This window comes from Dipodomys spectabilis, unplaced genomic scaffold (assembly GCF_019054845.1).
Source record: "Dipodomys spectabilis isolate Male_0828 unplaced genomic scaffold, ASM1905484v1 ptg000096l, whole genome shotgun sequence".
In the NCBI taxonomy this organism is placed as follows: domain Eukaryota; kingdom Metazoa; phylum Chordata; class Mammalia; order Rodentia; family Heteromyidae; genus Dipodomys; species Dipodomys spectabilis.
Window position 1 is genome coordinate 33,181,032 of NW_024870773.1, and position 15,171 is coordinate 33,196,202.

Genomic DNA, 15,171 nt, shown 5'->3' on the forward strand with positions numbered 1-15,171 from the left:
AGGCCTACTTAGAAGAAGGAAACTGGAAAAATAAAGTAATTTTGAAATATATAACAATTATATATAAAAACAGAATAAAGAAGCTGCTGATCAGTTGGTGGGTGAGTGGGGAAGGAAAGAAAGAAAACATGCTCTATTGGGGAGTGGGAGGTGAATGAAAATGAATGTGGTTGGTTGACTGAAGGCATGAAAATAGATATGCTAAAATTTCAGACTTGCTGAAATTTGTTTGGGAGGAAGGGAGGGACAGAACTTTCAGCAACTTTAAAAGACAACTTTAAAGGCAACTTCCAGCACTTTTAAAAATACACATTTCAGACTTCATAAGTCAGGCAGCCAGTGGCTCATGCCCTTAAACCTAACAGGAGGCTGAGATCTGAGGATCTCAGAAACCAGCTGGAGTAGGATAGTGCATGAGATACTTAGCTCCAATTAAGCACCAATAAATCAGAAGTGGAGCTCTGGCTCAAGTGGTAGAATGCCAGCCCTGAGCAAAAGCTATGGGACTTCGCCTAGGCCCTGAGTTTAAGGCTCAGTACCAACACAAAGAAAAGCAAAAAAAGCAATGAACATGCCTACCACGGTGGCATACACACTATAAGGAAGCTGAGGTAGGATAATTGCAATTTTGCTACCCAACAGACCTCTTAGGGGAAGAACACAAAGGTGTAATGTTTCTGTGCCACTGAACACATAAAATAATATTTATCAAAATGAACTCCAGGAAATGGAAACAAGAGGTTTTTCTCTTAGTAGTATTCTTTTTTCTGGTCAGTTGTTGAACTATGGGCCTTGGTGCTGTCCCTCAGCTCTTCAGCTCAGAGCTAGTGTTCTACCACTTGAGCCAGAGCACCACTTACGGTTTTCTAGTGGTTTACTGAAGATAAGAGTCTCACAGACTTCCTTGCCCGGGCTGGCTCTAAACCATGATCCTCAGATCTCAGCCTCCTGAGTAGCTAGGATTACAGGCATGAGCCACTGACTCCCAGCTTTGATTTTCTTTTCTTTTTGTCTTGTTTGTTCATTTATGTGTCTTTGGGAGGGTAAGAGAGGGTCACAGAAATGGAGGGACAAAGGATAAACAAATGCAGCAGTAGTACTCAGTAGACAGTATGTTAAAAAAAATGAACTATACAACTTGTGGAGAAGGCGAGGCGGTAGGTGAAAATCTGGTAGAAAAGAAGGAACCAGGCATCACTATCAAAAAGAAATGTACTTATTACCTGACTAATGAAACCCTTCTGTATATCACCTTTATAATAATAAAAAATATTTTTTAATTCAGGTCTGTTTTAATGTTTCTAATTAGTAGGAATGCTAGAAAGAAAAATAGTTAAAGGAAATTAGCTACCAATTATTGTAAAGTATAATTTTAAAATTTAGCAATATTTGGAAATGAATTGTTAGCAAACATGGATATATACACACCATTAACTTGTACCCTAGTCTGCCAATAAAGAATAACTGAAAGTGGAAAAAAAGGGCAATAAACAAACAAAAACCCTGAACATGAATGAGTGTTTTAGACTTTACAAAATACCTGTAAAATTTTTGCCAGTAACGTCAGCACTGCCATTTTGCTTTCTGGAGCAGAATCCCCCGTCCACCATGAATCAAACGTTCTCCAGTTTTGCAGAATTGTAGTTGCAAGCTTCAGTCCCTGGTGTTTCTGAATAGCTCGATCCCTGAAGCACTGATCTAACACGCCATTTAAAACAGCACTCACCTGAAATAAATTTGCAGCATTTGAAGAAAAAAATTCTTAATACTAAGATAAATACAAAGCTTACTTTTAATTTCAAAGCTATTCTTGGAAAGTGAATATGCTTTTTTTTCTGTTTCTCTATTTCAAAGCTTTTGATCTAAAATGAGTATTCTAACACATGTGGCCTCATTCATGTCAGCATGCCATCACGCCACTCATGGGCTCTTAGTAGGCACATTCTTGATAGAACTCCACCTAGAAGGGGACTGAGCTCCCTTTTGTGGCTACTTCCACCACAGTACATTCACACACACAGCTCCCATCCCACCACCACCTCCCAATACAGTGACAATCTAATTTGGCTTTAACATTCAATATTACTATTATGATGACATGAACATTTATCATAGATGCCCCATACTACTAACACTATTTCTAGCACATTTTTCATTTTTTTTGCGGGGGGGAGGGGCGGTGAGGTCCAGTCATGGAGCCTGAACTCTGGGTCTCAGCTCTTCAGCTCAAGGCTAGCATGTTACACTTGAGCCATAGCACCACTTCCAGCTTTTTTTTTTTCTGCTTTTGTGGTGCTGAGGAATCAAACCCAGGGCCTCATGCATGCAAGGCAAGCGCTCTATCATAGAGCCACCTTCCCAGCCCATTTTTTTTCTTTACTACAGAAGTTTAATGGCACAAATAGCATTTGTCAAGGGAGTAAAAAAAAAAGAAAACCCCAATACACTAGCACTGACTTTTATTCATTCATGTTAAGTCACCTGAAATGGTATCTGCTGCATTTAAATGCTCATTAATGTAAATGGCTGAACAAACCCATTTCCATGGATGCCCAATATCTCATGGTTAAGTTACTTCAACACAGCCTCATGACAACTCCCATAAAAACAGTACTTTATTTGTAAATTGTGACCCACTATCACTCCCATTTTTCCCCCAGCTACCAAGTGGTACATGATAAAGAGAAGTTTTAGTTAGGGGATGCACCTGGAAAATAATAAAAAGTTCCACATAGCACATTTTTCTACCCTTAAAGCTAATCCTCACATATTTTCTTTGCTGTTTTCAGTGTCTATCCTTAATTTGCCATTAAACTTTTCCAAATTAATTAGATGGCCTCAATCTAGCTGAACCAATCAGGGAGTCTATCTGCTCCTAGTGAGCAAAGTTTGTGCCTTGCTAGGAGGTACCAGGCTTGAGACCTGCCCCTTCCTCAATATAAGGCTGACTTTTCACATCAGCAACTTCCTCTTTCAAGGCTCCTGACCAAAGCGCAATACACAAGAGACAAATCTGTACATCCTACTCTTACATATCATATAGCTGCACTTAAGACTTAAGGGATATTTCTTGTATGAATTATGAAGGAATTTTGGCTCATACTTCTGCAGCATCCACACTTCTGTTGAGAAGACAAATGTTATTCAATTTCGTGATCCTTTTACATAGAACTGGTTTTTCTTCAGTTTTTCTCATAGTGAAACCCCAGGATTCTTAACCCCTAGGGAGTATGCTCCATGTTGAGTTTTCTCCACAGCCCTTTTATATCAGGGAACTTGGGGCTTTCATTACTTCAGTACTGCTGATCTGTCACAGGAAGCCTTTCTCAGCCTCTTTCCTCTGGAGCTTCTATCTTGCTGCTCAGCTCTATGGAACTTTGGTAGATCATTATTTCTCTCCTATGTTGGTTTGTCTTCTCACACTAGTCACTGTTATGACTTCTTCAATTTTACCTCCCAAATCCATTTCACTTCTAATTTCTGATGCCTATGCTCGATTCTAGAGATGTTCTTTCTTAGCAACACTTCTTATTTCATTATTTTTGGTAGCCCTCTGCTCCAGTCTGACATTTCTGGATGTTGGTTCAAATTGAAGAACTCATTTGGGAGAGAGTAATGGAAGGGGTGACATTGTCTAAAAAGAAATGTATTCTTTCTGAATTATGTAACTGTAACCCCTCTGTACGTCACCTTTACAGTAACAATTTTATTAAAAACTTAAAGAAAAAAAGAAACATAGGTACCATAGTTTCCCTTATTTGCAATAACTAGTATATGTCTGAGACAAGCAGAAAAGGTCAGATAAGTTGATTTTGTTAGGGGAATGAACCCCAAGATATGCATTCAAATGATTTTTCTTTCATACCATTGTTTCTAACATTTTTATAAGATGATTTCTTTGTTTTTTTGTATGTCCCTCCCCCACGGTATAACCCCTGCTTTCATTGCATTTGATGTTGGTATAATTTGTGGAGGGGAAGGGCAAAAACAAATTGTTTAAATAGGGATTCACTTGGACCCATTGCAACAATGAGATGTACAAGTCATTATGTCAAAAACAAACTTTACAACTCTGGCCAGGAAGGGGTGAGGGTAGGGTGAGGAGGAGTGGGGGAGGGGTGGGAGATGGGAAGGGGTGTGAAGGGGAAACAAAGGAGGAGGCAACAATGCTTGGTAAGAAATGTACTCATGGGGCTGGGAAGGTGGCTCAGTGGTAGAGCGCTTGCCTTGCATGCATGAGGCCCTGGGTTCGATTCCCCAGCACCACATAAAAAAAAAGAAAAAAGCTGGAAGTGGCTCTGTGGCTCAAGTGGTAGAGCGCTAGCCTTGAGCTGAAGAGCTGAGGGACAGTGCCCAGGCCCAGAGTTCAGGCCCCATGACCAGACCAAAAAAAAAAAAAAAAGAAAAAGAAATGTACTCATTATCTTGCCCATGTAATTGTAACCCCTCTGTATGGTATTTTCACAATTAAAAAAAAAAAAAAAGAACTGCTTTGAAGTGCCAGACTACAGGCTATAAGAACACTTGGTCAATAAAGATTTCTCTTGAGCCTCTCTAACTGTTCTGACGTCTGGCAGAAGGAAAAGAACTGGCTGACAATAATCCATAGGTCTGAAATCTAGGTAGGCTTTTAACTAGTGAACACCCCCACCTGAAGTGGGGAACACTGCCCATGTACTGAGGGACTGTCCTTGTTTCAGGGTCTCTCTTCAGCCTCTCCACCAAACCCTGCTCACCATGCTGCTGGCTGCTGTTGCGGCTAGAAGACTAAATATTTTGAGGCTGCCATACCTGTGCTTTTCCTTCGTTGCTTTTCATTCTGGAAATCTTTTCTCTATATCCTTTAACATTATGCTACTGGTATGTTTTTAGTTTGCTTTTTTTTTGTTTGTTTTTAGTTTGTTTTAACTCTATTCTATAATTTTAGAGGAATGTGGGGAAGGAACAGGGGTATATGAATATGATTTTACCCATCATTTTCATCAGAAATCTGAATAACTTGAAACTTCAAAATGTTCAATGTCCTAAGAGTCATATTTCTACTACAAATCTATTTGTAACTTCAAAAACTACAATGTTCTAGTGCAATCTACTACAAAAAGAAAAGAAAAAGAAAAAGAATTTCCAACTACAGACAAGCATTGTTTGATATAAAAGTTCAACTTAGTAAGAAATTACACTCTAATTTATAATACTCATGGCAACAGTTTATCATTTTTGACTCTCTACAGACAACAAATTACATTTTCAAAATCCCAGAAGTTTAGCAACCTAAGTCAAACATGTATTAAGTGTCAAGAGTCAACATGAGGGGACCAAGAAGGCCAGAGCAAGATCACACAGGAAATGATGAGTTGGCATTAAGACCGGGAACACTTTGAAGAGAGAGAAAGGTCTAACAGTATATAGGTTCAGCTTGCAGCTGCTATTGGAAAGAATAGCTCTGGGCCACAGTCCAGGTTTGAAAGCTACAACTGGACATCTGGGTGAAAGTCAATTTTCTGTAAGGTTGAACCTTATAATATTAAGCCCAGAGATTTGGGGATATAAAATGGAAAAATAATGTGTTTTGTGCAATATGTTTACTTTGTTTTCAAATATTAGCAAGAACTTGTAGTGTTTTATAAAGATACCTTGTTTTAAGAAAATATTTCAGAAATATGGTAATTCTTCTATGAACATTATAAGAAAATACTTAAAGAAGAATTTTCTTACCATTTTGGGATTATGCACTGATGATTTCATGAGCTCTGACACAGCAATATCAAGATTCTTCAACAGTTCAGCATTGATAGTTTCTGAGAATAAGCTATAGAAATACTCTCCATGGAAGAAGCTGGTGATGCTTCTCTGTGAGCTGCTCAAGGATAGTGTGGACAATGTTGCTGGACTCAAGAGAAGACTTACAAGGTGCTCACACTGTGAGGAAAGGGAGACAAGACCATAGTAAGGACCCATCTTCACATGTTAAAGAAGACAAACACACACTAAGTCTAAAGGGACTCCAATATGTCAAATCCAGGTTCAAATTTAAACTATACATACTTCAATTAATTTCTATTTTCTAGGTTTTACTTTGGGGAAGAAATTTTCCTTAAATGACACTGCTTCCAATTTTCCAGAAAATCCTGCTGCTGCTAAAGGGGAGAGCCCAGTAAAGTAAGGGTAAGAAGTTATAATTTTGTCTACACAAAATAGACAATGGGAAAAAGAAGAGGCTCCTACAATGGGGAAGAGGGAAAAGAGAGAATGGAGTGGAGAAAAGTGATCTAAGCTACATCAGACTCTCTGAGAGCAGCCCTAGGTGGTTTCAAGAACTATGAGATCTTTTTGCTGTAGTGCTTCTGAAATTATTCTACAGCATCATATCAAACCACCCATCTCAAGAACCACCAAAGATAATGGAAGAAGCCACATGTTAGCATAGGTCAGCTTTAGTTCCCAATGTTCTGTGTTTAAAATCCTTTTGAAAACAAAGCTGGACAGACAAACCTCAATTTAAGAATGTTCTAAGCCGGGCGCTGGTGGTTCACACCTGTAATCCTAGCTACTCAGGAGGCTGAGATCTGAGGATTGCAGTTCAAAGCCAGCCCGGGCAGGAGAGAGACCGTGAGACTCCTATCTCCAATAAACCACCAGAAAACTGGAAGTGGCACTGTAGCTCAAGTGGTAGAGCACTTGCCTTGAGCTGAAGAGCTGAGGGAGCACCCAGGCCCAGAGTTCAAGCCCCACGACCAAAAAAAAAAAAAAAAAAAAAAGAATGTTCTATTTCTTTTATTTTAAAAAACAGTGCTATGAGGTTAGATATGTGGCTCAGGTGGTAGGGGTACTTGCCAGTGAGTGTAAAGCATTAAGAGATTCAAGTTCGAATGCTAGTCTTGGACAAAAAAAAAACACTATAGTATAAAGAAGATCTTACAGAAAGTCAGCAATTTTTTAATTAATTAAATAATTTATTTATTTTTATTTTTATATTTTTGCTGTCAGTCATGGGGCCTGAACTCTGGGCCTGGGCATGTCCCTGAGCTCTTCAGCTCAAGGCTAGCACTCTACTACCTGAGCCACAGCTGGCTTTTTCTGCTTCTGTGGTGCTGAGGAATCAAACCCAGGGCCTCATGCATGCAAAGCAAGCACTCTACCACTGAGCCACCTTCCCAGCCCTGAAAGTCAGCGATTATAAATCAACTACTTGTCCAGCTCACATTTTAGAAAAAGCAGGATTTATTAGGTAAAGATATATTTCAAGTGAGTAAGTTACTCAATATCTCAAGTAGTTACCCACACTCCTCACTAGGACAGCACAGCATGAAGTTGTTTTTCCTACCAGTCCTCCAAAACAGAAGGCCAGCTCCAGAAGTCCAGTGGCGAGACGTACACAGCTGGGGTCCAGTGATGGGAGGCACCGTCTTTCCTCGCCAGATGCAATGCCTTTATAAACCAGGGAAAGAAGTCTTGCACCAACATTATGACAAACATCTGTAGACTAAAATAAAATCAACATGAAGTATCTGACAAGAAAAAAAAATAAAAAGCCTAACTTCACTCCTTTCATTAATTAAAAAGTCCATGTTAGAACCAGGGATATATCTAGATGATACAGGGCTTGCCTAACATCTGCAAGGCCCTGGATTCCATCCCCAACACTATGCTAGTCCCCTCAGAAAAATTCATGTCTAACACTTCCAATACTTGGGACAGTTCTGATTCTATTCTGCTTTCCCAGTCACATCTGCCATTCAACATCTCACCACACAATGGCATGATGGCAGATGCTTCCCTAAGTCTTCCAGAAATTACCAACTGCCCCTTATTTAACTTTAATCTTATATTCACTTTCATGTTTCTTTTGTTGTTGTTGTTGGTCGTGGGGCTTGAACTCTGGGCTTGGACGCTATCCCTGGGCTCTTCAGCTCAAGGAGAGCACTCTACCGCTAGAGCCACAGTGCCACTTCCAGTTTTCTAGTGGTTTACTGAAGATAAGAGTCTCACAGACTTTTCTGCCCGGGCTGGCTTTGAACCGTGATCCTCAGATCTCAGCCTCCTGAGTGGGATTATAGGCATGAGCCACTGGCGCCTGGCATGGCACTTTCATGTTTCTATTCCAGATAATATCTACCTGTCTAGAGAAAATATTCTAAAATTCCTATTTCAGCATAATTTATAAATGAAAGATTTGACAAAGAAATAAATGTAGATATTAAAAACAAGTTGGTTCTGATTACCTGAGATGGTAAAATAAGAAGCAAGAAGCCAGCTTTGTGAAGTTGTTTATAGGCTGACACTATGGACATAAGCCTGGTCCTCTCCAGGTGTGCATCAGGACCACATAAGTCAATGGAACAGAGCTCCTCAATACTGGCCAAGTAAGAAAAACAGAAAATCACATGAGAGCTAACAGCACTAACTGACCACACTGAAGAAATGGGTGCGTGGTTATAAATTCACTACCTAACACTCAAATACATTAGCATAGTCCTGAAAAGCAAGCAGACAATACCAGACAAGGTTTTCCTGGGGCAAGGAAGGTATTTAACAAACATAATATGGATGAGAGCCTTCCTTAAAGGCAAAGGGACTACAGTAAGTACACACGTGGCGCATGTGGCTGCAAGGATCACTGTATGCACTATGGCATTAAATCTGACCACACAGTGACTGACAATGAGGACTGGAATACCCACCTCTGTGCTGTCATTTTTTCTTTCAGGTGAGTCTCAAAAATGTCTCTGTATGGGGACTTCTTCAGTGCTTTCATGAGGTTCACACATATCCTGGGAAGACTATCCATAACCTGGACATCACCAATATTGAAACCTATGCTTGAGGGCTCACACAGCATTTTCACTAAGAGTTTCATAAGGTTTGCATTACACAAATCTTTCTCCAGGAGCTGCAAAATATGGATTGAATAAAAAGACTTCTCTTAGCCAGCAACTATATTTTCACCATACTGTAAGGTCCACAGATTGAATCCTGTCATATAACTAGGACAGGAGTTAGAAAACTTGCTCTAAACAACTGGGCAATAGATTAAACATGGTGGCCCAAACATTGTAATTCAGGTTACTTGGTGGTGGAGAGTCAAAGGATCACAGTTTTAGGCCAGCCAAGGCAAAAAGTTAATAAGATGCCATCTTAACCAACAAGCATGGTGGTAAACACACATGACACCAGTTACACAGAAAGACTACATTCCAAGGCCAATGCCCAGCAAAAATATGAGATCTTATCCAAAAAATAACTGAAAGTAATAAATGAGATAATAAAGTGCTCAAATGGTAGGTGGAAGGCTTTGAGTTCAAGCCCATTACCACCATTACCACTACTACTACCACCCCCACCCCAATGAGAGTTGCAACAACCCTATGACCCAGCAATCCCACTCCTGGGCATTTATCCAATTGACCACAAACAAGGCCACTCTAAAACCACTAGCACAACCATTTTCATCACAGCATTATATACCATAGCTAAGATATGGAATCAATACAGATGCCTCAGTAGATGAATGGATCAAAAAAAATATGGCATATATACATGAGGAATTCTCTGCTTCCATCAGCAAGAATAGCTGGCATTGCCCATTCATACAGAAATGGAAAGACTTGGAAAAAAAATATATTAAGCGAAGTAAGCCAGACCCAAAGGAAATAGGTTGCATGGTTTCCCTCATTTGCAATACCTAGAATGTGCCTATAAAGCTATAAGTAATCCCAATGGATAGTAAAAAAAAAAAAACACTTGGACATGAAAAACTAAACAGGACTCTAAACATTCACACAGTAAGACCAAAGGAGGATATTCTTAGGAGAGGATCACAAGGTAGCTATGTGCATATGATCATATAAAATGATGTTAATCAAAATGAACGCCAAGAAATGGAAACAAGAGGTTTTTTTATGTTACTTTTTACAATTCTTTCTTTTTTCTGTTTTCCCCTTTTGTCGCTGTATTTTCCCCTTTTTATTTCTGTATATTTGTCCTGTATGTAATTTATCTGATTTGAGGAGGGGAAAGGGAAGCATAGAAATGGTGGGACAAAGGGCAAACTAATTCAGCAGTGATACTACTAGACACTATGTTGGAAAAACTGGGAGAAAATAAGGGAGGGCTGACAATTGTTCAAAAAGAAATGTACTCAATATCTGACTTATGTAACTGCAAATCCTCCATACATCACTTTCACGATAAAAATTTTTTTTTAAGTTTCAACAAGGCATGTTAATATATGCCTATAGCCCAGCACTCAGGAGGCTACAGCAGAAAAGTCCTGAGTTTAAGGCCAGCCAAAGCTATATATAAGATCCTGCTCAAAAGACCTAATATCCAATATATACAAGGAGATCAAGAAACTAACCTCTCCCAAACCTAATAAACCAATCAATAAATGGACAAAGGAGCTAAAGAGAGACTTCTCAGAAGAGGTAAGAATGGCAAAAAAATTAAAATATTTAAAAAAAAACCTATGAGGAAATGTTCATCATCCTTGGCCATAAAGGAAATGCAAATTAAAACAATTCTGAGATTCCATCCCATTTGTTGGTCAACAACAACAAATGTTGTCAAGGATGTAAGAAAAAAGGAACCCAACTGCACCGCTGGGTGGGAATGTAAACTAGTACAACCACTCTGTAAAACTAAAATCAGACATTCCCTACGACCCAGCCATACCACCCCTAGGCATCTGCCCCAAAGAGCATGAGCCAGGATATAAGGACATCTGCTCGTCCATATTCATTGCCACTCTATTCACAATTGCCAAGATATGGAAACAGCCCAGATGCCCCACAATAGACGAGTGGATCAAAAAAATATGGTACCTATATACAATGGAATTTTACATAGCCATTAGAAAGGATAAAAAATGCCCTTTGCAGAGAAATGGATGGAACTAGAACAAATCATGTTAAGTGAGGTAAGCCAAGCTCAGAGAGACAAACAGTACATGTTCTCTCTGATATGTGGAAGTTAGATTTAAAATGAACTGAGATATGACAAAGTACACAGATATTCACACACAGTGAGACCAAAAGAAGATAGTCTTAGGAGAGAATCACAAAGGTGCAATGCCTAAGCATCTCTTCATATTTATATAAAATAATATATATACTGAAACAAACTCCTAAGATATGAAAACAAAAGACTTTAAATTTTTTTTCTTTTTCTGATGATTCCGTATTCTTTACCTTATATACATGTATTCACATGCATGTCTTCGGGAGGGTGAAAGAAGGGCACAGAATTGGAGGGAAAAGGGTGAAAGTGCAGCAGTTGAGTGCACTGGATGGACATTGATAAAAGTGAACTATACAACGGTGGGTGGAGACAGCAGGGAGGGACGGGGAGAGAATGAGAGGAGATGACACTACATGAAAGAAATGTTCTCATTACCTGGTTCATGTAAGTGTAATCCTTCTGTAAATCACCTTTATAAAGCAAATTAAAAAAGATCCTGTCTCAAAAAAAAAAAACAAAAAAAAAAAAACCCATACATCTCTGCTTAATTCCTTAACCCATCTTAGTGTGAAAATAGTATGGAAATATGAGTGGCCATAGTTTGCTAGCCCCTGTCTGAAAAGCAGTGACTTGAGCAATGCCTGACAGAGAAAAGATATTCAATATATTCACTGAATCCAAACTGGGCTTTGCTTATACAGTACATCTCACAACTATGTGTTCAAATACTTACCACAGTGTGCTCCTACCCCAGGTATTTGTTTGTTTGTTTTTTGGGGGTTTTTTTTGGGGGGGGGTCCAGTCATGGGGCCTGAACTCTGGGCCTGGGCGCTGTCCCTCAGCTCTTCAGCTCAAGGCTAGCACTCTACCACTTGAGCCACAGGGCCACTTCTGGCTTTTTTCTTTTTGCTTATGTGGTGCTGAGGAATCGAACCCAGGGCCTCAGGCATGTAAGTCAAGCACTCTACCACTGAGCCACCTTCCCAGCCCTACCCCAGGTATCTGAAGTACTCAAAATGCTTAGGACCAGAAATATTTCAAATGTCAAATTTTTCAACATTTTGAAATATTGCACAGAACTTACCAAATAACTACCCTTAATGTGAAAAATCTGAATAAGGGTATCAGATTTCAGATTTTTGGATAAGGGATGCTTAACATCAAAGACAACCATCGAAAAGCCAGAGTGATGCTCTGTCTCAGTGGAAGAGTACCCGCCTTGAGCAAAAAGCTAAGGGACAGCATCCAAGCTCTGAGTTAGAGCCCCAGTACCAGCAAAGAAAACCAAATCCTATTTTATACCATAAATACACAAAATTTTTGTTTGTTAATTAAAATAAGAATATAAAATCCTTCTGGAAATGGTAAGTTCCAGAGGAACCAAAGTCACTTCTAACCAGAACTTCTTACCTTGATAGCCACTCCCTCTCTCTACTTCCCTGATCCCTTTCCTCTTCTCCCCTTCTGTTTTAATGTACTGTTTAATTTGTTTTTAGGTCTATATTTTAGAGAAAATGTAAATATGTCTGGCTTACTTCACATAATATAATAATCGGGCTAGGAAGGTGGCTCAGTGGTAGAGCGCTTGCCTTGCATGCTTAAGGCCCTGGGTTCAATTCCTTAGCACCACATAAGCAAAAAGAAAAAAGCCGGAAGTGGCGCTGTGGCTCAAGTGGTAGAGTGCTAGCCTTGAGCTGAAGAGCTGAGGGACAGCGCCCAGGCCTAGAGTTCAGGCCCCATGACTGGACCCCCCCCCCAAAAAAAAAACCATAATATAATAATCTCCAGTTCCACACATTATCCTGTAAAGGACATAATTCCATCCTTCTTTATAGCTGAGTATTTTGTATATGGGAATTCAATCATGAGGTACAGAGAAGCCACATTTTGAGAGATCGAATCAGGCATCTTTAATAGAAAGCCAGCAACTGCCTGCAACACATGTCCCCAAAAATCTTGCAGCCTCAAATACATTTAATACTGTTAGAAAACTGAGTCAGGACAGTAGTTAAGCAAAGAAAAGAGCAGAAAAACAATCTTAACAAATCAGATCAACTCCAATGGAAAGGTGAAGAGGGACACCATGGTGACCTGAAGAAACACAAGGCATGGTGCAAAATGGTGGCTGATCTGGTCGGGACCTAAATAGATTCATGGTCAGGGGCCTGGGTCACAGGAGCTCAAGAGTTCAAAGAGTCTTGAAAGTTTATAGTATAGGTCCAATAACCTATTGTCCAAGTCCCCACGCCTGCCTCTAGGAATTCAGGAACATCCATCATCTGGGAGTGGGACTTTACCTTCACCCACCAAGAAGACAAGATAGTTCAACCAGCTACACCAAATTCCCTATTATCTACCACACCGCCAAGATGGCGCCAGTTAGATCCAGTATCTGTATTACATAAACAAAATATTTTCTTTATCCATTCAGCTGTCGGACACCTACACTGATTCCATAACTTTACTACTGTGAATAGTTCTGCAATAAACATGGATATGCAGGTGTCTCTACTGTATGCTAATTCCTTTGGATATATGCCCAGAAATGGTACAGCAGGTCTGTAACAATGGATGGACTAATTTATATTCACATCGATACTGTATAGGGTTTCTTTCCCAATCCTCCTTCCAGCCCTACAATCCTCACCAGCATTTGTTTTCTGTATTCCTTTTTTACTTTACTTTGTTGTACATTTCATTTTTGACAGCACTGGGGTTTAAACTCACTTGGCTTGCTTGCTCAGCTGGAGCTGTACCACTTGAGCCACTCCTCCAGACCTGCTTTTTTGTTGGTTATTTTGGAGATGGAGTCTTGAGGACTTTTCTACCTAAGCTGGTTCTGAACCACAATTCTCCAGCTCTCAGTCTCTTTAGTAGCTAAGATTCCACTACAGGTCTAAGCTATGACCACCCACCTGGTCTGGGTATTCTTGATGACAGCTATTCTGACTGGAATGAGATGGAATTTCAGTGTAGTTTTTTATTTGCATTTCCCTACAGTTAAAAAACAGAAACTTCTATCTTTTGGCAGTACTGGGGCCACACACTTACTAGGCAAGTTCTCTACCACTTAAACCACACCTCCAGCCCTTTCTCTACCTTAGCTATCTTTCTGATAGAGTCTCATGTTTTTGGCCAGTGACAGGGTTTAGACCTTAATCCTTCCATACAGCTGGGATGATAGGTTTGTACCCCTATACCTGCCATCACACCTGGCCTGTTAAGTTTCAAGAACATTTTTCTCATCTCAAGTACTAGCCTCAATAATAAAGCAGCAAGAGAGAGCCTACCTTCCATCCTTCAGGGGAAGTACTGAGCAGTGTTGTAGTAAATTCCATAATTCGGACGATAACAGTACACTTGCTATACTTGTATTTCTCCTCCTCGTGTGGGCTGGGATGGTTGCCTGCTGCCCCTGTGTCAAAGCACTGTTCAGCAGCTGTGATATCATGAGCAGCAATGCTTTCTAAAAAGAAGGCCACTGACTTGAAGAGTGAAGACTGTGATTCAGTACCTAGAAATAAGTATGTTATAATATTAACATGCCACTTCCCAACTCCATTAAAACTAATGTAAAAAATCTTTCTGTACATGTAGGTTTGGTAGACTTTCAGCAATAACTGAACAATTAAAAAAAATTAGTTCAGCTGGATGCTGGTGGTTCACGTCTATAATCCTAACTACTTAGAAGGCTGAGATCTGAGGATCACAGTTCAAAGCCAGACCGGGAAAGAAAGTCCACGAGACCTGTATGTCCAGTAAACTTCCAAAAAGCCAGAAGTGGAGCTGTGCCTCAAGTGGTAGAGCACTAGACTACCACAAAAGATCACAAACAGTCCCCACGCCTGGTACACACACACATGCACACATGCACACACACAGACACATAACTGAGTAAAAGATGAGTCAAGTATCTGCTCTTCCTTCTCATTTCATATTGTAGAGTTATAATCCATATAGAACTCAACTTCAGACTTATAAAATTACAATGTGTTTATATAAGATTCGATCCATTAGGGTTCAGCTATGAAATGCCATCACAGGCTCCAATGCCTAAACACTGGGACCCTAGCTGGTGGTGCTATCTGAGAAAGTTCTGAAAAACATTAGATGGTAGGACAAAGCTTATGGAAACAGGTTAGGGTAGGTGAACCCCACTCGCCACTCTGGTCCACTCTGAGGTAAACAGCTTCTGCCACTCACCACCAATGCCAT

The 15,171-nt window shown here is 39.9% G+C and overlaps 1 protein-coding gene across 1 annotated transcript in view; it reads right to left on the reverse strand.

The window, feature by feature from the left end:
* Nucleotides 1-15,171, reverse strand: part of Prkdc (protein kinase, DNA-activated, catalytic subunit) — a 181,105-nt gene that overhangs the window by 95,020 nt on the left and 70,914 nt on the right. The window contains exons 32-37 of the mRNA XM_042685966.1: nucleotides 14,247-14,470; nucleotides 8,682-8,890; nucleotides 8,223-8,355; nucleotides 7,325-7,483; nucleotides 5,716-5,919; nucleotides 1,541-1,726 (exon numbers count right to left, since the gene is read on the reverse strand). Coding sequence (XP_042541900.1) covers nucleotides 1,541-1,726; nucleotides 5,716-5,919; nucleotides 7,325-7,483; nucleotides 8,223-8,355; nucleotides 8,682-8,890; nucleotides 14,247-14,470 — 1,115 coding nt within the window. The remainder of the gene's footprint in view (nucleotides 1-1,540; nucleotides 1,727-5,715; nucleotides 5,920-7,324; nucleotides 7,484-8,222; nucleotides 8,356-8,681; nucleotides 8,891-14,246; nucleotides 14,471-15,171) is intronic.